Raw genomic sequence first — 25,404 nt, 5'->3', positions numbered from 1 at the left:
TCTCATTCAGTGTTCTGATCTTTTCTGGTTTTAGTATGCTAAAACTTGAACAAAACAAGCAAAATGTTTGTTGTCATATTACATGTTTAAATTACATATTTTTTCATTGTAATATTAGAACTCGAGTCCGTTAACTCTTTGACTGCCAGACGTTTTCAGAAAAGGGATGCCGTGGGTGCCAGCCGATTTAAGCATTTTTGACTGATCTTTCAAGGTCCATAGAAAATTATGTGTTTGGACTATGGAAACACACATACTACCAAATGAAAGATTGGACTCTCATCTTTCATCAGAACAAAAAGTTTGTTTCTACCTTATTTCGTTTTTCAGTAATCAACAATAGAAAATGGTTAGTTTCACCTTTTTTTTTTTTTCAAAAAAACGTCTTTTAACGTCTTTGGCACTCCTCCATAGGATTTTACTAAACGTTATTTAACGTTTTTGGCAGTCAAAGTTACGATGGGATTTTTTCTTAAAATATTTGTTCTGGTGTAATTGCAACATATTGTTTTGTAATGTAATCATTTCATCCTTTTAAACATGGCACTTAAAAAAAAAAAAAAGTATTATTTATGGACCTCTCATTGAAACTTTCTTGTGAAATATTAAAACCTTAGTTCCTTAAAAATTGGATATTTTGTTCTTGTAATATTACAAATTTATATCTGGAAAAACTACAATAGCAAAATTCTCGTAAAAAAATACATATTTGATTCCTTGTGAAATTACAAATGTATGACCTTAAAATTTTGTTGTTGAATTTTCTTGGAAAATGTTATTATAAAATGTAACTACAAAATATAATAATTTATGCTTTTATTTATTTAATATATGAATTGTAAAAGCTTTCTTCTGGCATCATTGTGACACTTTTCTCAAATTACCGTAGAATTACTCTTTCTACAATAATACCATATTTTACTCATTTTCTTTCTTACAAATATGTTTTCAAAAACTTCACTTAAGAAAAAATATTTTAATAATAATAATAATAATTTTATATTACAAAAACAATCTTGTAATATGAGTATAATTCTGTAAGAAATGACAACTTTTCCCCAAATGATATTTATTGTTGTAAAATTACAAATTTAAATAAAAAGTATTCTCTGTTAAAAAAAAAAAAAAAAACTGGGAGAGTGTTTTTGGGGAGTTCATAATTACTACTGTAATCTGTTAGAATTATGACTTTCTGACAATAGCAACTTTTTATTTAAAATTTTTTTTAAGAGGGGAGTGTGGGCATCATCCCTTAAAACCAAATGACACTCTTTTTTCCATAACCATAACATGAGCCTCTTTTTTTCCAGAGCTAATCACGGACAACCAGATCGAGAGCGGCCAGCTGAAGACGGAGCTGAAGGACAAGGTGATGTACACGCTGCTGCGCAAGCATCGCCACCAGACCAAGAAGTCCAACCTGCGCTCGCTGGCCGACATCGGCAAGACGGTCTCCAGCGCAAGTAGGCTCTTTTCCAACCAGGAGAATGGTAATACTCACTCGTGCCAGTTTGCTGCAGTCTCCACCGGGGGTCCTCTTGACGTTGTTTAAAAGCCACTCAGGATCACCATAGCATTTACTCTATATAACTACGTATATATGCAGTACACATAGTAATGCAATGACTATCAAGGCACCTAAAAGCTCTGCTTAGTCATGGAAGTTGCACTTTAAAAAGTTTTTTTTTTTTTTTTTTACACTAACTTACAAACTAACTTTTAACATTTGTTTTTAAACCTGACAGATGAACACCTTTAATAATTGAGTTCATCTTGACATACAATGGTACCGTGACTCACAAATGGAATAAAACACTATCCCCCCTCCAAAACACTTACAAAATTTGGTTGAGCATGTAAAAAAAAAAAAAAAAAAAAAAAAACTACGGTATTACACTTTTTTGAAACATACAGTAAAAGCATTATCTAAAAGAATATAAAAAATTGGACTAGTTTGTGCGTCATAATTTCCTGCCTTTTTTCAATGGGTGTTGCGCAATCCACGAATAGCATTGCTGTTTGCTGTCTGAATTTGTTTTTTTTTTAAGCTTTGTAATTACTTCAAATGTCAATGCTAGCTAATGCGTTTTGCATTCTGTGTTAGCATTAAGCTAGCAGACTTTACGTAGACAAAGTTAGAGAGAATGTAGAAGTTCATTCATTGTAAAAAGCCACTATTAACTCATTCACTGCCATTGACGGCTATAGACGTCAAAAATTTATTTTTTTCTATTTCTATTAGTTTAACAATTTTTTCCCACTTTTGTTAACAAAAGTATGGAAAAAATGATTTTTATTTTTGTATTAGAACAGATATAAAATTTGTGATTAATCGTGAGTTAAGTAGTGAAGTAATGCGATTAATTACGTTTAAAAATTGTTATCGCCCGACGCCCCTATTTTTTAAAATAATATTTTCTTTAAAAAAAATCAATTATTAAAAATAGAAAAATAAATGTTTTTTTAATAGAAGAAATTATTTAATTATTAAAATTTGTAATCGTAATTAATTGCATGACTTCACTAGTTAACTCACGATTAATCACAAATTTTATATCTGTTCTAAATGTACAAAAAAATATATATTCTAAAAATTCTAGGTTTTCATACTCTTGTTAACAAAAATGGAAAAAAATGTTAAACTCATAAAAATAGTTCAAATGAATTTTTGACGTCTATAGCTGTCAATGGCAGTGAATGAGTTAATTTCAATGAAAATGGGGAAAAAAAAATTCTATCACATCAACAGAATTTGTTTTAATGTAATTGGAGGTCTAGTAATCGCTAATTATATTACTCCTCAATTAATCCATCAGTCAGGTCATTTGCAAGTCGAGGTACCACTGTGTGTGTTTCTGACTGTTTACACTGAGTTGCTTTTAATGTGTATCATTTGTAACTCGTCAACTTTGGAATGTTGTAGTTTAGTGGGCAGGATGAGCTGTCACTTTTCACCTCCATTTCCTACTTTCTATTTAATTAACACTTTAAAAATGTTCATTATTGGGCTTGTGGTTTGCAGTGGAACGCTGCGTCATTAACTTTTTTGGGTTTAGCCCCAAAAATATTAACTATGAAGCACATGCACGGCAAACTGCGACTACTTTAATGAATATATTATATCAATACTTCAAATGTGAGCATTATTATTATGATTTGTGCATTTTTTTCATCAGTTTTACTGGATCTTACAATATTGTTGCAAATGGAGAGATAATAATATCTTCGATGACTTTCCCCCTCATATTTATTGTTTATTTATTTCGCCAATATTTTTATTCTCATAAAATTTATCCCCCCCCAAATTGGACTTTATCCTCGTAAATTTCCATCCGTCCATCTTTCTCGTAATATTGCAACTTTATTCCTATATAATTAAGATTTCATTCTTGGTAAAATGACAACCTTTTCATTTTAATATTGTGAAATTATCCTCGGAAATTTTTGTAGTAATGCAGTTTTGCAGATAATTAAAAAAAAATAAAAAATTCCAAGCAGCATTAAGACTTTATTCCCATACAAATCCAGACTACTTCTAGCGGAAATGCCTTCATGTCCTGAATTTTGTTGGACATTAGACAGGTGAAAAGTGACAGCGCCTGTGAACAATGCGCACCTGAATAATCGTGTCGCTGAATCTATGAGTTAAGTCTTTGGAAAGTTATTTATGAGCCGCAAGCACATTTAATCACAATCATTTATGACTCCATGTCCAAGGATGAGCTCGGGTCTCTTATCCAGCCGTCATTACGGTCACATTGCACTGATTGCCCCCATCAAGGATAAAAGTGCTTCTTTCCAAAGACTTGTACTGTATGCGTATGCTGTCATAATGTAGCGCAGTGGAACCTCTCAATCACCTCCAGCTTGCTCACATTTGCCCCCATAAGAAGCATATTTCTATTGTGAAATAAGTAAGAAAGGAATAAATCATTCATTCATCATATCATTATCATTTAGTAAATAGTAATAATAATAATTATTATTGATTACTTTCTATTACAGTATTAAAATAATAACACATGTTTTTGCTATTTTATTATTAATTTAAAAAAATGAGTTTGTTGTTTCTTGGTTTGTTTGTTTGTCAACAATTTTTTTGTCAGTTAGTTAGCTGGTTAAAATTTAGTTCGATAATGAGCTATAGGTATGTATTGTAGTTATTTAGTTAGTTAAAAATTTTGGGTTAGTAAGATTATGGTAATTAGTTAGATGCTCTGCATTTGTTAGTCAGTCAGTCTGTTAGTCGGCTAAGCTACTTGATCAGTGGCTATGTTTTTTTTGTTTGTTATTTAGTTAGTTAATTAGATGTTTAAGTGCTTTAATTGTCCCAAAGTAAAAAAATAAAAATAAATATTGGTGTGGTTAGTCAGTCAGTCAGTTAGTTAGCTAGTTAGTTAGTCAGTTAGCCACTTAGTTAGTTGGACAATGTATGTTTGTTCTTGATTGTTAGTTCTTAATATATATTTAGGATATTGATTAGTCAGTCAGCTAGTTAATTGGTGGTCTTTTTATTAATACAACAAAGACATATGAACAACTCTGCTTTAATGCTACTGACTTTGGTGACTTTGGAGGTTCCACTTTAGCATCTAATTGACTTGATTTGGGTATAAGTCAGTGGCTACTTTTTGGCTGGATGGGCTCACCTTTCACTTTCTGGGTGTGTGGCTTCTCCCTTCCCTGTCTGTCTCTTTCTTCCCCGCGTCCGTCATCTCTGTTGGACCGGATCGCTAACCTGCTACTAAAACAAACACACATACTAAATGAAGCCCGTAGTCCTCTGGAGACCTCCGTGACGTGCCTGTCAAGCGGCATCTCAATGGAGGACTTGCAGAGTCAAAGGAGCGCCAGCATGGATTGGCTCAGTAAGTTCACCTCGCTGACACAACAAACACAAGATGGATCACAAAGTGTGTGGACCTGGTTAGAGCTACCGTTTAAACCCAAGACAAGACTTTAGATGAGTTGTCTTCATGATCTGCATGACATGACAAGCCCTTGAATCATGTAGGCTTAATGGGGTTGGAATGCTGATTCACACTCATCGGACATTCTATCATAACTCAACTAGACTAATATTACCACAACCAAGAGTCAAGATAGCTAGTAAATTAGTTAGTCGGACTAGTCGGTAGTTAGCTGTTTAATTGGTGTGGATTTGTTACTTATGTGTTGGTTAGTTTGGTGGTATGGTAATTGAAGGTTGGTCAGTTAGTCAGTCCATTAGCTCTTTCATTGGTATTTGTTAGATAGTTATTTACGGTAGTTAATGGACTTTCTTTTTTTCTTCTTTTTTTAAATCTAGTTAGTTAGTTGTCTATATTTGTTTGTTACTTTTCCAGTTGCATCAATGACTATTTAAGAATGAGTTTATTGTCATTAGTTGTGAGTTTCCTATCCGGTTCATTAGCTAGCTTGCTAGTCATCTGGTTTGCAGTTAGCTAATTATTAGTTTGTTAGCTCTCCCATTTGTTACAAATCAAGTTAGTTAGTGAGTTGGTTATTAATATTGGTTAATGTGTCTCCTATTTTTTGTTGTTGTTAGGTAGCTAGCTAGTTAGTTATCTAGTTAGTTAATTGGCAGCTATTAATTTGGTTAGTTGGTATTTGCTGTTAATTTGTTAATTTTGGGTATGCGACTGACCTGCTTCGGATTGTTTGGCCTTGGCAGAGGTCGACAAAATGTTTTGTATTGAATTTTAATTGGCGTACCTAATGTGTCCAATGAGTGTCGTTGACGCTGAGCATTCTTAATGGGACAAAAGACATATGCTATATTTTAACATCCGTAGCTAGTTAGAATGTGTTAATAACCCTTCTATGGTGCATCCTGGCAGCTCAACAGACAACACTTAGCATCCGTGAGAAAATCCCCCCCCGAGGCTGCATCACACTGACAAAGGCGTTATTACCCACAATGCTGTGGTGACACGGATGATGAGTGCAATGACAGTGTGTGGAGGGCAGCTGAAAAGCTTAAAGTCAGCACCGTCATCAATCATCTGCTGCTCCACTGAAGAGCACCGAGTGGATCGGACGTGGCAATGCCGTCCTCCTCGAAAGGGATTCGTTTCATGTTTGTTTCGGCAAATCACAATGCTAAGCTAACTGTTAAATTAGGCTACAATTGAGGGATGATTGCTTAACAAGCACTGCGCAACCGATTAGAAATCTTGCTAGGCCAATGTCCTGTGACGATCTAAAGATTTTGGATGTTTCAAAATAATGCCTTTTATGTTAGCTTTATAGGCTCTCATATATTGGATCTTAGTATGAATCCATTTTCGAGACTAGGTCTGCATGAAGTCTCTGTGGTGGTTTGCTGGTTCTTCTGTAGTGGTTTTTGGGCTGTTTTGTCATATTTGATCCCCTGTCCCACCCTCCCTCCGCCTTCTCCCTGGCGGAAGTTCTGTCAGGTGGACTCCTCACGGTCCACGTGTGTTTTGAACAGATAGTCCCACCACCACCCACCGGAACCTGACCTCCAGCAGCCTCAATGACATCTCTGACAAGCCGGAGAAAGACCAGGTGAGTGTGAATGTATGTTTGCGACCGACTGCTAAAATGCACACAAACGATGGAAATGAGAATTTGTTTCCCCCTGGTGCGAAAGGGGGGGGGGCTTGACCCGTACACACATTTCATTGATAACATGCTAACAGTTGATACTTGGTATGCTAACATGCTGCAGTCAAAGTCAGTAAGACACAGGTATGTATTGGGATTGTTTGGCCTTGGGGGAGGTTCACTGAGTGAATATACAGTATGCAAATGAATACACCGTATCTGATTAGCTGTATTGTGTTGTGAATATTGCTTTAGAGGTCAAACAAATCCAGGTTTTGAAGATAAGCTGGCATAACTGTCACTTCACAATACTGATAACATGTTCTCAGTTCTAATAGTTTCGTACTGGCGCAACCAACCTGTTTACCGACTTAATATGCTCACTTTTCTACGGTACGCTTACACTCTTTATTATAAAGTTTTAAATGTTCATTGGGGCAAAATAAAATCCAAATAATGAACAAATAGCACGTGAGCTATATTCACCTCAGTGCCTCCCTTTATTAGTTAGCGGGCTACTGCTTTAATTTATTGCTACTCAAACTGGAAGACAAATGGCCATCATAAAGCTTCATTTATGACCTAACGTCACGCCATATCGCTCCACAGGGTTACTGTTTATCTCAATGGAAAATTGTTACTACACATATAAAATAAGCAAAGCACCCTTGCATGTTGCTAGAGATATGGTTAAATATCCACAGAGATTGGAGTACAAAAAAATAAATCAATGGAGGTATTAGAAAAATAGTTTTTTAACGTTTTATTTTTGGGGAAATGAAAAAAATATTTGTGTAAAATAAAGTCGCATCCTTCCAATTCAAGAGCATCTTATATATAATATTAACTCATTCACTGCCATTGACGGCTATAGAAGTCAAAAATTCATTTTTAACTATTTCTATTAGTTAAATTTTTTTCCCACTTTTGTTAAGAGTAAAAAAAAAAAATTGTACATTTAGACCAGATATAAAATTTGTGATTAATAATGAGTTAACTATTGAAGTCATGCGATTAATTACAATTAAAAATTGTAATCGCCTAATGCCCTAATTTTAATTTAAAAAAATTGGGGGGGGGGGAAGAATTTTAAAAATGAAAAAAAAAAGATTATTAAAAATTAAGTTTTTGAAAAAAGATCATTTAAAAAAAGAAAAAAAATATTAGAAATTAGGTCGTCAGGCAATTAATTTTTTCAATTGTAATTAATCACATTACTTCAATAGATAACTCACGATTAATCACAAATTTTATGTGTTCTAAATGTACAATAAAAACTTTTTTTTCTAGATTTTCATACTTTTGTCAAAAATTGGAAAAAAATGTTAAACTAACAGAAACAGTTCAAAGGAATTTTTGACGTCTAAAGCCTTCAATGGCAGTGAATGAGTTAAGAATGTTCATACAATTAAATCATTTTCTACTTATCTTGTTCAAGGTCACTCGTGGCTAATCACTTTTTGGGAAAACTGAATGAAATTGCTATTTCAACGAAAACGGGGCTTGAAGTCGTCCTTAACTCTTTGACTGCCAGACGTTTTCAGCAAAGGGATGCCGTGGGTGCCAGCCGATTTTAAGCATTTTGACTGATCTTTCAAGGTCCATAAAAAAATATGTGTTTGGACTATGGAAACACACATACTGCCAAAACAAGATTGGACTCTCATCTTCCATCAGAAAAAAAAAGTTTGTTTCTACCTTATTCCGTTTTGGAGTAATCAACAATAGAAAATGGTTAGTTTCACCTGTTTTGAAAAAAACGTCTTTTAACGTCTTTGGCACTCCTCCATAGTATTCTACGAAACGTTATTTAACGTTTTTGGCAGTCAAAGAGTTGATGAACAGCACTTGCACCTGTTTTTTTTCGATTGTTTTGCAGCTGAGGAACAAGTTCATGAAGAAGTTGCCCAGAGATGCAGAGGCCTCCAACGTGCTGGTGGGCGAGGTGGACTTCCTAGACGCACCCTTCGTGGCCTTCGTGCGTCTGCAGCAGGCCGTCATGCTCGGCGCCCTGACCGAAGTTCCCGTTCCCACGAGGTGCGTCGCCGGATCAGGAAAACCGCACAAAATGGTTCCAGTGCTCATTTGAAGAACATTAGGTTCACTTCGGCGCCCACAATCTATGAGATCGATCAAAATTCCTTGCCTTTTTTTTTTTTTAAATAATAAATGCTTTAGTAATTCAATGCAAATGCAAAATGCGATCATTTGCATTGTCTGCGTTTGCAGGTTTTTATTTGTCCTACTCGGGCCCAAAGGTAAAGCCAAGTCGTATCACGAGATCGGACGAGCCATCGCTACCCTCATGTCGGATGAGGTAAGATTTATTGCAAAAATGCAAATAAAAATTGAAATATAATGAACAAATTAGCAAATAAAATATATATATGTTAAATAAAAATATCAATAAAAAAAAATGGTAAGATTGTTTTATTGCAAAAAAAGTGTTTTTTTTAATTTTATATTCACTGTATCCACTACTATTTGCACAACAATAATAAGTAACAATGATGAATGAATACGACTAATTGTGCCATATGCAGGTGTTCCACGACATCGCCTACAAGGCCAAGGACCGGCAGGACCTGCTGGCCGGCATCGACGAGTTCTTGGACGAGGTGATCGTGCTGCCTCCCGGCGAGTGGGATCCCGCCATCCGGATTGAACCTCCCAAAACGCTGCCGTCCTCGGACAAAAGGTCTTTTTAAATTCCTGTATTTGTAGCTCGGTGGAATTCGTAGGGCTCGAGACTCAAGCATGCAATCTTTCTTCTAATATTGTATGACTTTATTTTCAGAATATTGAGACTTTATTTTCTTATTATGACTTTTCTCTCCTGAAAATAAAATTTAATTCTCATGACATTGCAAGTTTTTTTCCTGTAAAATATGTCTTTATTTTGGTAACTTTACTGTACTGTTTTCCCGCCTAAAATTGTAAGTATTCTCAAAGGATTTGACAATATAATACAACTTTATTCCTGCAACATTGCATACTTTTTTCTTCTAAAATGCTACTTTGGTGTTGTAAAATTTTGACAAATTTCTTGCAAAAATTCAATTTTATTCTTGTAATGTTACAAATTTATTGTCATACAATTACAACATTACGACTTGCATAACTTGTTTTCTTCCATGTTATTTTTCATGTTTATTATTCATCACAACTTTTTTTCTAGTAACATTGCGATTTCCCCCTGTATTATTTATATATGATGACATCATCCCCCCCGTCACAATTAGCATCGATCGCTATTTGCCAACTTTGACTAGAAGTGTTTATTTCAGGAAAAACATGTACGCTGGCGGAGACTCCCAAATGAACGGCGACACGCCTCACGATGACGGTCACGGAGGAGGCGGGCACGCACCGGGGGAGGAGCTGGAGAAAACGGGAAGGTGGGACATCGCTACAGACAGCCAATAAAATTTTTAAAAAAAATCGAGTCAAATCATAACTAATATATTTGACGTCTTTCAGGTTTTGCGGCGGCCTCCTGCTGGACATCAAAAGAAAAGCGCCTTTCTTGCTCAGCGACATCACCGACGCCTTCCACATCCAAGCCCTGTCTGCCATCCTGTTCATCTACCTGGGCACTGTCACCAATGCCATCACATTCGGTGGGCTGCTGGGCGACGCTACGGAGAATATGCAGGTGTGACAAATTTTAGAAAGTAGCCAGATCTCTTTTATCCAATAGGGTAGTAAAATTTAAAAAAATGATTGTTCATGTTTGCAGATTTGTATTTGTAAGTCATCAGAAAAATAAAAACTGGAGTATAATACAGATAGCTGAAAAGTTAACTTGAGTGATGTAAGGAAATTGTTGTGCTTGGTTACTTCCCACCACTGATTACGGATAATGTCGGTGTTGTTTTCAGGGTGTTCTGGAGAGCTTCCTGGGCACGGCTATTGCGGGCGGCGTCTTCTGCCTGCTGTCCGGCCAGCCACTCACCATCCTCAGCAGCACTGGACCCGTCCTCGTCTTTGAACGCCTCCTCTTCAATTTTAGCAAGTCAGCGTTACGCCACTCTGTTGAAAATGCTGAGAAAGAAAAAAATAAAGATATGATGTTCCGTTGTCAGGCGATTGAAATTTTTAATTGCAATTAATCACATGACTTCAATAGTTAACTCGCGATTAATCGCAAATTGTATATCTGTTCTAAATGTAGGCCCTACAATAAAATGTACAATAATTAAATAAAAGTTTTCATACTCTACCACTTTTTTTTCAAATTGGATCAGTAGGAGTATTCAGTCTGAGTACACACCGATGATACCGAGTAAACAGTACATTTTAAATATAAAATTTAGGAGTGTCAGGCGATTAAAATTTTTAATCGTAATTAATTACATGACTTCAATAGTTAACTCAAGAATAATCGTAATTTATATATCTGTTCTAAATGTACAATAAAAAAAATCTTTTCATACTTTTGTTAAGATAAAAGTGGGAAAAAAATGTTAAACTAATAGAAATATGGCTGCATCTTTTAATCATTGATATAGTAATTTCTTAATAATTCATAAAATGTAGTTAAAATTAAAAAGATGTACTGTACTGTAAAAAAAAATGTTGTCATTTTTCTGCCACTAGATGGCATAATTGCATTTGTAAGACATTGGTGACAGCTCAGCTCTTTTTCTTTTCAAGAGTGATCTAATCTTTAAACTTTAAATGAACTCAAAATGAATACACTAATTTTGACACCCCTCTTTGTAACATTACAGATTTTTTTCTTATAAAATTCAACTTTATTCTTGTAGCATTTTTGTAAAACTACTTGTCTCAAAAATTCAACTTTTGTCTCATCGTAGCATGACTTTACGCCATAAAATACGTCTTTATTCTTGTTCTTCTTCTTATTCTCTTCAACTATTTTGTACAGTATAATCCAACTGTATTCTCAGAACATCACAACTTTTTATTCACCTCATATGCAACTTTATCCCTGTGCCGCTAAAAACCAGGGACAACGACTTCAACTACCTGGAGTTCCGCTTGTGGATCGGCCTGTGGTCGGCGTTCCTGTGCCTGGTGCTGGTGGCCACCGACGCCAGCTACCTGGTCAAGTATTTCACGCGCTTCACCGAGGAAGGCTTCTCGGCCCTTATCAGCTTCATCTTCATCTACGACGCTTTCAAGAAGATGATCAAGCTGGCGCACCACTACCCCATCAACGCCGACTTCCACGAGGAGCATGTCACGCAGTACGACTGCCTCTGCATGGCGCCCACCGTCCTCGGTGAGAAAGAGCGAGTCGCGGTTCTGGTCCAACCTCGTCTAGGACATCAAGAAGAGGGCTTTTAATTTGTTTTGTTTTATTGGTGCAGAAAATAACTCAGACTTCACAGGGGACCCTTTAGAAGGCACCTCCATATGGTTCTGGAACAACACAGATCTGGTAAGTTTTTCCCTTTGAGTGCCAAACCATCATAATTCTATAAAGTTATACTTTATATATGATGTAAATAAGGTACACAGAACCATGAAGTACTAAACGCTATGTTTATGTGTCCAGCCCATGAACGCCACGTGGTCGTCTCTGAGCCGGACCGACTGCTTGAAGTACAAAGGCGAGCTGGTGGGCAAAGCGTGCGACTTTGTCCCCGACATCGCCCTTATGTCCATCATCCTCTTCTTTGGCACGTACACCTGCTCCATGGGCCTGAAGAAGTTCAAGTTCAGCCCTTTCTTCCCGACAACCGTGAGTCCGCCGTGAGATCTCACCGACACTCCTTGCGGATGTCACCGTGCGTTTTGTTGGCCACGCAGGTCAGGAAGCTCATCAGCGACTTTGCCATCATCCTGACCATCCTCATCTTCTGCGGCGTGGACGCAATGGTTGGCGTGGACACGCCCAAACTCATAGTGCCAACTGAATTCAAGGTGAGTAGGATTACGATGAAGTGTTTTTTGTTTAGCACTAACTCATTCACTCCCAGCCATTTTCACTCAAGCAACCCACTTCGCTCCCGGCTATTTTGCTGGATTTTGACTGATTTTGTAAGGCCCACAGAAAACGTGAAAAACACAGAGCTTGTTTGCAACATGGCCCTGGATGATCTCTTATACTCTGCTGACACCTGCTGGCCGTTTTTTGGTAACAACTACCATTGCTTTAAGCTACCTCTTCATGTCAGAAGTTGCATCAAAGGCTCCGGTATACGCTTGCATAAAAACGTATAAATACGTTTTTGGGGAGGGAAGGGCAAATCATTAAAAAACGTATATTTACGTGTTTGGGTTTGAATGAGTCAAAGGGGTTTCACCGTAACTGTTGCTTACTGTACAGTACCATAATGTAATTTAAAGCATCGCAAGCGAATATAATGTACCGTACAGCAACTTAATGTTAGCCACACTAGACCATGCCGTAAAGTAACGCAACATCAGGTAACATACTTTTTCATTTTAAATGTTTATTTATTATTATGTCCAAGGTCAGTACTGTACTGTACTTATAAGTCTCACAACCATGCCAAAGTCTCGTAGTAGTCACGACGCTGTTGATTTTCACAACACTGTGACATGGACACGCTCAAACGCACCATTTAAGGCGTACCATTCCCATTTCAAAAGAAGATCCTAAAATTTGCCGCCTCCCTTAGCCGACGAGTCCCCTCCGAGGCTGGTTCGTGCCGCCGTTCGGGGGCAACCCCTGGTGGGTGTACCTGGCGTCCGCCCTGCCCGCCCTCCTGGTCACCATCTTGATCTTCATGGACCAGCAGATCACGGCGGTGATCGTCAACAGGAAGGAGCACAAGCTCAAGGTGAGTGACGTCCGCGAGAGAACTTCGCATGCCTGCTAAATGTGTTTGTCATTCCTCTCGTACCAGTGAGACATGTTTCATGCCAGTGAGGGAACACCTCAACTGTTCTCTCGGAATTCAAGTCGTGTCATGACTTTTTCGATTCAAATGAAATTGAAGCTTGCTATGCTATCCCATGTTATGTCATGCTTTGCTGTATAACATAATGCTTTAGCATAACAAAACACAGCGCGATAGATCATAGCACGGTGTTGCCTAGCGTCACGTAATATCGTATAGTGGTGACCCGGTTGAACCGTTTTTGGCTTTGACTTGCAAACTTAAACTTGTGATACAAGCGCAAGAACTAAACTTAATTTCACGAGTCTTTAAAGAATACGCGTGCCCGCGCCCAATTGATGTTTACTGTCAAGCTAAACTAGAGAATTACGCATTGTGTCGTCAAAACAATCCCATCCAGGGATGTGATTTTTCCGCTAATTCGCGGAATTCCGCTTTTTTTTATCTCCAAAAATAAACATTTTAAATTTCCGTTTTTTTTTTTTTGTAGTTCATTGTGTATGCACATGACTCCGACAGATAACATCTTCTGCTATAACAAAGACATTTGTGGTATGCTCTAATATGAGTTACTTTTCATTTGGCCATGATACAATTATTTGTTCATGAAATTTGAACTCTTCAACATTATTTATGTGTTAACTTAGTAATCACATTAGTTAGATATGATGATATTCTCAGTGATAGTTTTTAAAAGCAAAGGCAGTCCAATGTTTTTGAATGTGACTGATTTTGAGTTGACTAAAACTGCCATTTTATATGGGATAGTTCAATATACATTGAAAATTTATGCTGTTGTTTTGTCATGTGAGTGCATTGAAAGTACTTAAAAACACGGAAAACCCATGAGCTCCGGCTAAATTTTCAGGTAATTTCACTTTGGTCAAATCACATCCCTGCATATCTTAGTTAGTCTACTAGCTTAATGCTAATGCTATCACATAATGGGAAACCCATATAAAACCCTTCAAGCAACTAACCTTGCCAGCAAGCTGAATTCTCCTGGTATTTATTTCCACAAATACTACGAGAAATAGATCTCGCTCATGCTGATACGTTTGCGTTAGACCTTTTTTTTTAGGTCGGACCAATCAGGCCTTGTTTAGGGCGGGACGAAACGAAGAAGCGCAAACAAACCTAGCAGACGAATGGACGCTGCAATTAATTCTGTCCTTGCTGAATTACTCAACAGTTTTCTTGTTGACCGTCGAACAGCAAGAGGGGCTTCGTGCATTTGTATCTAGTTAAGATGTTTGTGCTTTTTTTCTTTTCTTCCTAAGGCAAGACCAAAGCTGACATTTTCATCCTATGCCGTGATTGGTCAAAACAAACGCGCACAAGATGCCGCATCATCCAATCAGCTCGAAGTATCGTAGTCTTTTCCTGAACAGATCTGCCGAGTGAAGTTCCAGATTGATAATGTGAAGAACTCCCTTGAGTGAATCCCAATTATCAATCTGGTTTGTGAGGTTATTAAGCAACTGATACGTGAGCACAACAATAGTCACAAGTCATATATTCTTTATCTTCTGCCAGGCTGGCTGTCTTATACTGCCTCTAGGTGGCCAAGGCTGGTAGCAGCACAATATGCATTGAATTGTATGAGTGCTAGTATTATAGAGTACCGTTTTTCTCATTTAAATAAACACATATTTTTCATTTCTATTCATTCCGATTTGAGTTACAAATGTGGTCACGTTACAAAACCGAATTCCTATCTCAAGGCACCAGCATGTTTTGGTATTCCAGAAAGGTGCGGGCTACCATCTGGATCTGTTCTGGGTGGCCGTGCTGCTGGTGGCGTGCTCCTTCATGGGCCTGCCGTGGTACGTGGCGGCCACCGTCATCTCCATCGCTCACATCGACAGCTTGAAGATGGAAACGGAAACGTCGGCGCCCGGCGAGCAGCCCAAGTTCTTGGGAGTCCGGTGAGCGTTCAACGTGACTGAAAGTTGAAAGTAGCAAATGGGAGCGTGCGAATGATAGTCAATGATGATGTCATCATCGTGTACGATTTGATAGATCTGCTGTGTGTATTATTGCAGAGAGCAGAGAGTCACCGGCGTTTGTGTGTTCATCCTCACCGGACTGTCAGTTTTCATGGCTCCCATTTTAAAGGTAATAGTCACACTTTTAACTCTTTGACTGCCAAAAACGTTAAATAACGTTTAGTAAAATCCTATGGAGGAGTGCCAAAGACGTTAAAAGACGTTTTTTTTCAAAACAGAGGTGAAACTAACCATATTCTATTGTTGATTACTGAAAAATGGAATAAGGTAGAAACAAACTTTTTTTTCTGATGAAAGATGAGAGTTCAATCTTTCATTTGGTAGTATGTGTGTTTCCATAGTCCAAACACATAATTTTCTGTGGACCTTGAAAGATCAGTCAAAAATGCTTAAATCGGCTGGCACCCACGGCATCCCTTTTCTGAAAACGTCTGGCAGTCAAAGAGTTAAGGATTATTTTAGCAGTATCTATAATAGTCTGTCAACATACTAATATCTTTTTTATGGATTTAATGTTCATCCATATTATGGCCTTACTGTACAAATATTAGTTCATCCCCATGCCGGTGCTGTATGGCGTCTTCCTGTACATGGGCGTGGCCTCTCTCAATGGAGTTCAGGTAGACTTTTCTTCCAATAACATCATATTTTAATCTATTTAATACCCTGGCTCAGCACAATCTTTCGTTTGCGTGTAGTTCATGGACCGTCTGAAGCTGCTGCTGATGCCGGCCAAGCACCAGCCCGACCTGATTTATCTACGACACGTTCCCCTACGGAAGGTGCACCTGTTCACCTTCATCCAGGCGCTCTGCTTGGCCCTGCTTTGGGTCCTCAAGTCCACCGTGGCCGCCATCATTTTCCCCGTCATGGTAAGACTTGTGTCCAAAATGCGTTTTAGATTCACCAAATAGTGGTAATGGGAGGGAATGTTGAAACTGTGAAACGGTCATTTCAATAAATGTGTTATTTTTGATGGGACAATCATGAGAATGCTCAAGAGCAGAGGTGGGCATCGAGGGCCGGAGTCCTGCAGGTTTTGCATGTTGCCCTTCTTCAACACAGCTGATATATGATCAGCTCATCGGCAAGCTCTGCATAAGCCTGATAACGATCCTGCTGATTGGAATCAGCTTGTGTTGGAAGTGAGAAACCTCTAAAACCTGCAGGACTCCGGCCCTCGAGGACCGAGATTGCCCACCTCTGCTCAAGTGGAACCTAGAAACAAGCCAGAGTTGAATCAGTACTTTACCAACATTTACCAGAGTCTTTTAATTTGACTGTCAGACGTTTTCAGAAAAGGGATGCCGTGGGTGCCAGCCGATTTTAAGCATTTTGACTGATCTTTCAAGGTCCATAGAAAATTATGTGTTTGGACTATGGAAACACACATACTACCAAATGAAAGATTGGACTCTCATCTTTCATCAGAAAAAAAAAGTTTGTTTCTACCTTATTCCGTTTTTCAGTAATCAACAATAGAAAATGGTTAGTTTCACCTCTGTTTCGAAACAAACGTCTTTTAACGTCTTTGGCACTCCTCCATAGGATTTTACGAAACGTTATTTATCGTTTTTGGCAGTCAAAGAGTAAAAAAAAAAAAAATGCAAATATGTACAGAGTGCGAGTACAGCACACTTTTGCCTCCTGATTGTCACGATATTATCCTCCTTTTTAGATCCTGGCGCTCGTAGCCGTGAGGAAGTTCATGGACTACATGTTCTCACAGCAAGACCTCAGCTTCCTAGATGACGTCATCCCCGAGAAGGACAAGAAGAAGAAGGAGGATGAGAAGAAGAAGCAAAACAGAGAAGACAGCGACGCCGATGATGTAAGTGCACAAACGTCTTTCAAAACGGACAAATTTGTGGAAATTCCACGAATGAACCCCGAGCGGCCATTTCATTACAAAATGGCATTTTTTTGGGGTTGTTTTACTCATGGTCGACATGTCCTACCAACTTTCATCTTTAAGTCAAACTGTCTTTTGGGGTGATTTTTCAAATGAGTTTTAGGATTTACAGTATGGGCAGCCATTGAACTCCCCCCCCACCCCAAACTCAAATTTTTCGCAATTTAGTCTAGCCAAAAATGACGGTGTCTTTTCTGGCATTGATTCTTAAGAGGTTTTTTTTTTTGGGTGGGTTTCGTCATGATAGACACGCCTACCCAATTTTATGTTGTTACTCTAAGTCCAACTGACTCCAGAGGCCGAACTTAACAATACATTTCTGGGGCCAGCTACTTGGAAACATTTTGGCAAATCACAAATAAAAATGTATGCCTTTGTGTGCCCATCCGCTTTTTTTTTGTGTGGGTTTATCATGGTAGATATTTCTACCAAATTTTGCTCGGTAAAAATGAGAAAATATATCATTGGGTGCTACTGACTACGTTTCTCATGACTTCAAATTCGTATTTGCTTGCATTCTAAAACTGATGCTAACCATGTTTAGCGATTAGCATTTTGGTGGTTTCAAGGTCCCCTTTTGGAACATTCTACCTGCTTCTGCGTTGATCAGAAAAGTTTTAGGAACATTCTTGGTGGAAAGTCCAGGCCATGCCATGATCGCAAAGGACACATGCATGTGACGAGTTCCCTCCGACTTGGCTGTCAGGTTTTGGGGGTGAAGATCAGATCTTGAGGACTTTTTGTGTGTGTGTGTGTGTGTGTGTGTGTGTGTGTGTGTGTGGTCTCTCCAACAGTCTGACTATCCTTACAATGAGAATATTCCCAGCATTAAAATTCCCATGGACATGATGGAGCAGGAACCCTTCTTAGGTGGTCAGGCCTCAGACAGTGAGTAGACGACCGGGTGGCGGCGCATGCAAACCGCTTTCTTCGTCATCTTCATCTTCTTCCTCTTTCTTTGTGTGGGCACCGCATGATGTCGGGCATCTGGATTTTGCACTGTTTGACACTAACAGATGTTCTTTTCTTTTTCTTTTTTTTTGTAACCTTGTCCGTGTGTCTCTTCTTTTGCTGTAATATCTGCATGTGATTCCGGTTTCTCTTGAATGTACTAACACACTTTTGTTTGTTTACAGTGGTCCTTTGATGTAGTGCACTTTTTCTGACATGACATGTATGTTTATTTTCTGTGCCAAAAGTAAAAAAATAAATAAATACTATTTCGTTTTTTCTTGTTTGTTTGTTTGTTTTTTAACAACAATGTCCGAGAAGTTTAATCATTTTACTCTGTACAGTGTTAGCGTTTTGTAATGGCTAACATACACTAAACATAGCACAAACATGAAATGTTATGTAAATATGAATTTAACGTCTGGTCATGTGTCTCCTCGGCAGAAGAGAAGTCAGCTTCGTTCCTCGAGCGACACACCTCGTGCTGAGCAGCTTCGCTACTACCAGGCCAACTGCTTGTCCAGGTGAGACGCACAAATATGATAATGTCTTATATGCTTATATCAGCGATGTGATTTTTCCGCTAATTCGCGGAATTCCGCTTTTTTTATCTCCCCCCCCCAAAAAAAAAGCCGATTTTTATTTTTTTATTTTATTTTTTATTTTTTTGTAGTTCATTGTGTATGCACATGACTCCGACAGATAACATCTTCTGCTATAACAAAGACATTTGTGGTATGCTCTAATATGAGTTACTTTTCATTTGGTCATGATACAATTATTCAATCATTGAAAATTTATGCTGTTGTTTTGTCTATTTCTTTGTCATGTGAGTGCATTGAAAGTACTTAAAAACACGGAAAACCCATGAGCTCCGGGGGGCTTCACTAGCTAGCCTAGCTGGGTGCCAGCGGCCCCCAGACCCCCGGCTAAATTTTCAGATAATTTCACTTTGGTCAAATCACATCCCTGTTATATGTTATGAATCTGGCACATTTTACAGTACACAGGGGGAAAAAAAGCAAAAAAAAAATGCTAATCATAATTATAGAGGAAGTCAACCCTCAAAAAAATTCTTGACAAAAATATGTTCTATGCAGCCCGCTAGTCTAAATACGCTTATTTGTTAATATTGTGTTTTCTCAATATCATAAGGCGACCATTTTGCCACTTGCTGAAGAGTGAAAATGACATCAATGTTGCTCGAGTCAGGTAGCAACCAATCACAGCTCAGCTTCGGAAAACAGGTGAGCTGTGATTGGTCGTTGCCTGAGCCCTTGAATAACTGTGATGTCATCTTCAGTCAAATGGCCGCTCCCTGAGATGGAGAAAAACGGCTGCGTTTTGCTGCATAACCACTCATCTGAATATATGACTGGATAGCTGATAGGCTAAGTTTTGAAGTCGCGAGGCCGCCATATTGCTCCTCCCAAGAAACGTTTCTCGGCATACGATCCTATACATTCACAGTATCGACAACTGGAGAACATTTGAGACAGTACTTAGTAGAAACAGCATGATTTATAGTGTTTTAAATTTAGTTAAACATAAACAAGAGGACTTCAAACATTTTACAACTTGCCTTAAATACATTTATAAATAATATGCTTAACGATGTTTACAGGAGGAAATGCACATTTTTTATTAAAGAATTATAACTGTAATTCAACAAAAGATGCCTCTGCCAAATCCCATTTTGGGGTTTTAAGGAACTGAGCGATAAAAGAAAAAGGGGGTCTTCAAAGCAGCAACATACCGTCCTCTTATTTATTTATTTATTTTTAACTTGTTAAAAAAATAATGACTAACTGCCTACAAGCTGTATATGTCTAATCTGTTCGTATACCGTATACTTTATACAATAGTCTGCTCGCGAGATGGGAGGAGCAAGATGGCCGCCCTGTCGCTTCAACGGGCTATTGGCTATCCAGTCATATATTCAGATCAGTGTGCATAGCTCCTATTCCACAAATGTAATATTGATAGCGAGGTCACATATAACGCATTATTGTCAAGAAATGTTTAACGTTGACTTCTCCTTCAAATGATATTAATATTAAAATATTTACGTGCACTTAATGGTTTAACTAGACCAAAAATACCATAAATAATATAGACAACAATAAAATAGTCAAATATTTTGACTTTTTCAATTAATAGTCGCACCTGAGTATAAGTCGCCAGCCAAACTATGAAAAAATTGTCGTCCAAATCATTCGGATTTTCCTGTATGCAAGCACACACACTTCGACACATGTGGTTCCAAAACCCTTTCAGGACGAGCACACCAGGATTACAGCGTGAAAGGCAGCTGCACTCACGGGACATCCGTGGCGTCAACAAACACGTCTGGCAAGATGTCTTTTTAACATACACACAGCTGCTGACTCTGCAAAAAAAATTTAAAAAAATCATTTCCTGCTTTGCTATGTTCATGAAAAGCATGCAGAGCTCTGGCACGGGTCCATTTTGTCCGAAATGCCGGCCAGAGCGTGATGATGTAATACTGTGATGACATTACAACCCCCCCCCCCCCCCCCCAAAAAAAAAAAAACCTAATCCCATTCTACTAAAGAGAAATTGCTTTGTGCTCAAATGACCTCCCCGCAGGCCTTCAAACCGCTTCAATAAAATAGCAGCGCTAGTAAGCCTAAGCTAGCTTTAGCACTGGAAATTCTCATTTTTTTGCGGCGTTGTTGTGTTCCAGCCCCGAGATGAGTCCGCTGAAGCCGGTGCCTCAGATTAGAATAGACATGGACCCGGACGACGGCAACCCATTCTACTGGCGGAGCCGAGGATCCGAGACATCTCTGTAGGTCCGCCCATTCGCCACGCCCGGTGTGTGTGTGTGTGTGTGTGTGTGTGTATGGGGGGGGGGGGGGGCGTGTCCAGAGCCGAGGCCCCTCCCACCCCGCCTCCATCTTCTTCTACTACAAATCAGAACAAGCAAGCTAACTCTACTACTTCTTCTATGCAACTGCAGCTCTGTCTTACCGCGCATGGAGTTCCCTCCCTGCTTTGTTTTATATCTATCATCCGTCTATACTTTTATATATTAAAATATGTATAAAAAAAAAAAAGAAAAAAGAAAGAAATCTTATATATTATGATAACATTTTCCTGTAGCAGGAAATGTACATTTTTAAAGTCTACCTCTTGTTTCAGATGAACAAGTGTCGATTGATCGCGGGGATTTTGCTGTATTATAGACGGAAAAGGTGTGCTTATGTGATTAAATAGTTATTAATGGTTACTTAACTCTTTGACTGCCAGACGTTTTCATAAAAGGGATGCCGTGGGTGCCAGCCGATTTAAGCATTTTGACTGATCTTTCAAGGTCCACAGAAAATTATGTGTTTGGACTATGGAAACACACATACTACCAAATGAAAGATTGGACTCTCATCTTTCATCAGAAAAAAAAGTTTGTTTCTACCTTATTCCGTTTTTCAGTAATCAACAATAGAAAATGGTTAGTTTCACCTCTGTTTTGAAAAAAAAAACGTCTTTTAACGTCTTTGGCACTCCTCCATAGGATTTTACTAAACGTTATATAACGTTTTTGGCAGTCAAAGAGTTAGCAATGAACAAGAAGCAGTTTTTGATTTGTTTTTCTTACTAATTTAAATCGAAACATTTATTTAATTTCTTTTTTAATGATTGTTTTTGGTGTGTGTTGGTAACTTTTTTTTTTCGTACGTCTGATTTTGTCAGATATGAGCGATATCGCGTTTAAAAAATGTCATACGTTACCTTGCAAGTGGCTTATAAGCTCCATTATTCAAATCCTAATACGGAGTCGATGACAAACAGGGACTGACCTTTTAACTTATATTAGCCTTTTAAATTTCGTGATTTTTATTAAAAGTACTCTTAAAACAAGAATATTTAATTTTTTTTTTTTTTTAATTAAGAGAATCCCTCCAAATGGATATGAAAATAAATGAGCTTTTATGACAATACACTCGTTAGTTTAGCATGAGGTCTGAAAACAGACTCCAAAATATTCAACAAATATGATGTTAAAAATGAAGGTATGTGTAAAGAAAAAGAAAAAAAAAAGAAAAGTGTCTTGTAATCCAGGCAGCACTCGAGGAAAGTATTTGACATCGTAGGGCTAACTTTGAGTCATAAAACGTCACAAATGTCGCATTCTCGCGACATATATGAATGACATCTGTCCTGGCAAATTTATAATCATAAAGCACCTAAAATAATCACGTCTAAAAAAATAATAACAAATAGTCGTACTTTGGTCTCCATGCAGAAACTATCTTGTCTCTTGTGATTTAGCTGGAACTCTCGCGACACATTTGACATCCCTTGGCTAATTATAGTCATAAATCTCCCAAAATAATCACGTCTAAAAATAATAATAACAAATAGGGTTAGAACGCTGGCTTTGGTCCCCGTGAAAGAAACTGTCCAGTCACTTTTGATTTTGGCGGAACTCTAGCAACAGATTGGACATCTCTAAGGCTGATGTCAAAATATTTTACAGCAAAATTGTAATCAGAAATTCCCAAAATATCACGTGTAAAAATACTAAAAGCATTGTTTTTGGACCCCTAAAGAAAAGTGTCCTGTTCTCCAGGCGGCACAAATTTGACGTCTCAGGATGCTGCTAAACAATTCTGAAGACAATTTTTCGCCATAAAACTGCCCGCATTTTGCACTGTAAAGAAACTGTCCTGTCATCCGGCCGACACTCGAGCAGCAGAATTGACGTCTCCGTGAGGACACCAAAGGTTTCCAACGCTAAATTTTATTCACAATAAGAAGCACCGTAAATTCCTTGATGTGTCCTGCATCCTGTCATTTAGGCTTTAGACACACAATTGACTGAATGACGTTTCATTTTAAAATATGCATTTCCGAACCATTTGGAATGTTGCGTTGTTTCAGACTGAAGCCGAGTAGTGGAGTGGGCTCTTTTACGACATGTTAGCCCATCAGCCAAAGTAACAATATGAGGAAATTTCATATTTATAGTTCACATGTGTGTATTTGTTTGTTTGTTTTAGACAAAACAAATATAATAAGAAACAACTAATTTGTGACTTATGAATGGGCATAAAAACACAAGCTGTATTTTTTGGGGGTTTGACTTTTCATTAACTTTTTTTGGTGACATTTTAGACTAAGTACTGTACTTTAGAAATTATATTTTTCAAATGAAATGTATATTGAAAATAAAAAGTTATTAAACAGACGTGCTCTTGGCCATTGAATGTTTTTGTACGCTATGAATGAAAGCACAGCTCCCTCTTGTGTTCATTCCATCCTATTGCAGGGGAGAAAGGCCAATTTTTGAATCACATTCTCAATATATGTACAAATGGGTATACTGTATTATGTTTCGATTTTTTGACAGAAAATTAATTCATCAAATAACAAATTTTTGTAGCATCTTTTTTTTTAAATGTCATATAGTTAATAATTGTTTATATTTTTTCCAACTTGTAATTTTAGAATTTGTTATTCGTCTAATTACAACTTGTCATTTAAAATTTAGAAATTTTAAAATAGTATTAGTATTTTATTGAGGTAAAATTATAAATATTTTTTATCTTGTAAGTACAGGTTTTTCCTATGAATATTATGACTTTGCTCCTCAAAATCATATAATAACCGTACGTTTTATTCAGGTCAAACAAAATATAAAGCTCTCTCATTACTAGAACTTTTAAAAAAAATTCTGGTGACATCTTTTGTCCCTTAAAATGACTATTTTTCCCCCTATTGGAATATATTTGTTCATGAAAAATTACAAGGTTTTTTTGTAATATTACAAATTCAATCTCTTATTGATTACTTTTTCCTTTTGAAATAAGAAATTGCAACTTTTTTCCCTTCTCATTGTTATAGTCAAATTAGGATTCTCCTCTTGTTTTAAGGATTTATTCTTGGAAAAATTACAACTATTTAAAAAATCACAAAGTGTTGTTTGTTTTAGCTATTCTAGCTTTTCAATTTATATCCTCGGAAAAAAAATAAAATTAATTAGCAAGAGCTACCGTGACCCTACGTCATAAATGACGTGCCGAATCATTGCCAATCTATTTATTTCCAGCTAATTAAAGAGTGAAACCTGCCAGTTAGGTACAAAGGAATGGTTGGTAGCAGTAAATGTGCCCTCATCTCATCTGGCCGCGCAATCGGGAGCATTCCGCTTAATTAGCAAACGAGTTTACGCAATTTCAAACGCTGACGTCAAAGCGGATATTTCATGCCAAAACCATGACCTGGCTTCTGGAGCGTGTCAAATGCGCAAGCGCGCGCCCGCGAGAAAACACACACACGCGCACACACGCACACACACACACACACACACACACACACGCACACACACACACATACACGTACACACACGGACGGCCCGCGAAGAGCGAAAATTCAGTCCATTAAACATGAATTTGGAAGGGCATGATTATGCCTTCTCACATTTAACCAGTAGGGGGCAGCAATTTGCTAATGTGCCTAGTCTTCACGCAGGTAATCAAAATGAAAAATAGCGGTCAACTTCTTTTTTTTCAACTTGTATGGGGTATTTGCCACGGAGGAGGCGGGACTTCCGACTTCCTGGTTTTCACACATCAGCTTTGTTTCCGTTTCCCGGTTTGCGACGTGTGGGCCTCGGTTGCACGTTCCCGTCAACGGGTCTGAGTGTGTTGTGCGTCTGTCTCAGTTGTCTAAAGCATAGAACACATGTTGAGCAAACTAATTGAACATATTGGACATCTTACAACCATTACTAAGTTTGCTTTTAATGGCAAATAAAATGGAAAAAGCTGCTGGCTTTTGGAGCGAGTTGTGGACAACTGGCGCATCTGGCAAGGTAAAGATTTCCCGCATTCAGCCTCTTGGTGGCTAATAATTGCTTTTGAATAGTCGCCTACATGTTCCGTTTCTACCATTTGCAGGCATGACTGCGAGTGCGCACGACTGGGCGCATTTCAAGATCGATGGTCGGACCCAGGTGAGCACCGCGTTTTCCTTCCGGCACAATACCTGGCCATATGTAATGTAATATAAGGTGAAAGATATACTACAGTTTGTCCAAGTACACATAGGCAGCAAATGCCACAGTGTCCCTCATGGAAGGCAACGACTTTCCCTCCTTCAA

At 38.0% G+C, this 25,404-nt stretch overlaps 2 protein-coding genes across 12 annotated transcripts in view; both read left to right on the top strand.

Annotated features, from left to right (window-relative positions):
• Window positions 1-23,490, top strand: part of LOC144048452 (electrogenic sodium bicarbonate cotransporter 1-like) — a 55,545-nt gene extending 32,055 nt beyond the window's left edge. For 2 of the 6 annotated variants that reach the window (XM_077560434.1, XM_077560431.1), the window contains 22 exons: window positions 1,311-1,490; window positions 4,773-4,868; window positions 6,455-6,531; window positions 8,450-8,607; window positions 8,800-8,887; window positions 9,114-9,268; window positions 9,858-9,968; window positions 10,051-10,225; window positions 10,452-10,585; window positions 11,544-11,818; window positions 11,907-11,977; window positions 12,095-12,280; window positions 12,349-12,462; window positions 13,185-13,346; window positions 15,156-15,334; window positions 15,452-15,524; window positions 15,967-16,035; window positions 16,114-16,287; window positions 17,094-17,246; window positions 18,122-18,215; window positions 18,723-18,802; window positions 20,986-21,126. In XM_077560434.1, the coding sequence (XP_077416560.1) occupies window positions 1,311-1,490; window positions 4,773-4,868; window positions 6,455-6,531; window positions 8,450-8,607; window positions 8,800-8,887; window positions 9,114-9,268; window positions 9,858-9,968; window positions 10,051-10,225; window positions 10,452-10,585; window positions 11,544-11,818; window positions 11,907-11,977; window positions 12,095-12,280; window positions 12,349-12,462; window positions 13,185-13,346; window positions 15,156-15,334; window positions 15,452-15,524; window positions 15,967-16,035; window positions 16,114-16,287; window positions 17,094-17,246; window positions 18,122-18,215; window positions 18,723-18,766 (2,768 nt within the window). In that variant the 3' untranslated portion in view covers window positions 18,767-18,802; window positions 20,986-21,126. Of the gene's footprint in view, window positions 1-1,310; window positions 1,491-4,772; window positions 4,869-6,454; window positions 6,532-8,449; window positions 8,608-8,799; window positions 8,888-9,113; window positions 9,269-9,857; window positions 9,969-10,050; window positions 10,226-10,451; window positions 10,586-11,543; window positions 11,819-11,906; window positions 11,978-12,094; window positions 12,281-12,348; window positions 12,463-13,184; window positions 13,347-15,155; window positions 15,335-15,451; window positions 15,525-15,966; window positions 16,036-16,113; window positions 16,288-17,093; window positions 17,247-18,121; window positions 18,216-18,722; window positions 18,803-20,985 lie in introns of all 6 variants that reach the window. The other 4 variants (XM_077560430.1, XM_077560432.1, XM_077560433.1 and 1 more) reach the window with 4 other exon arrangements.
• Window positions 23,491-24,785: 1,295 nt separating this feature from the next.
• The window catches only part of LOC144048731 (neuropeptide FF receptor 2-like), a 37,791-nt gene continuing 37,172 nt past the window's right edge, over window positions 24,786-25,404 (top strand). For all 6 annotated transcript variants that reach the window (XR_013293413.1, XM_077560999.1, XM_077561000.1 and 3 more), the window contains exons 1-2: window positions 24,786-25,116; window positions 25,202-25,257. Coding sequence is in view for 3 of the 6 variants with exons in the window: in XM_077561000.1 (XP_077417126.1) it covers window positions 25,204-25,257 (54 nt within the window). In the remaining 3 variants the exon portion in view is untranslated. The remainder of the gene's footprint in view (window positions 25,117-25,201; window positions 25,258-25,404) is intronic.

Source organism: Vanacampus margaritifer, chromosome 3 (genome assembly GCF_051991255.1).
Source record: "Vanacampus margaritifer isolate UIUO_Vmar chromosome 3, RoL_Vmar_1.0, whole genome shotgun sequence".
Classification (NCBI taxonomy): Eukaryota; Metazoa; Chordata; class Actinopteri; order Syngnathiformes; family Syngnathidae; genus Vanacampus; species Vanacampus margaritifer.
Note: the sequence above shows the minus strand (reverse complement) of the source record. Positions and strands in the feature narration are given on the sequence as shown.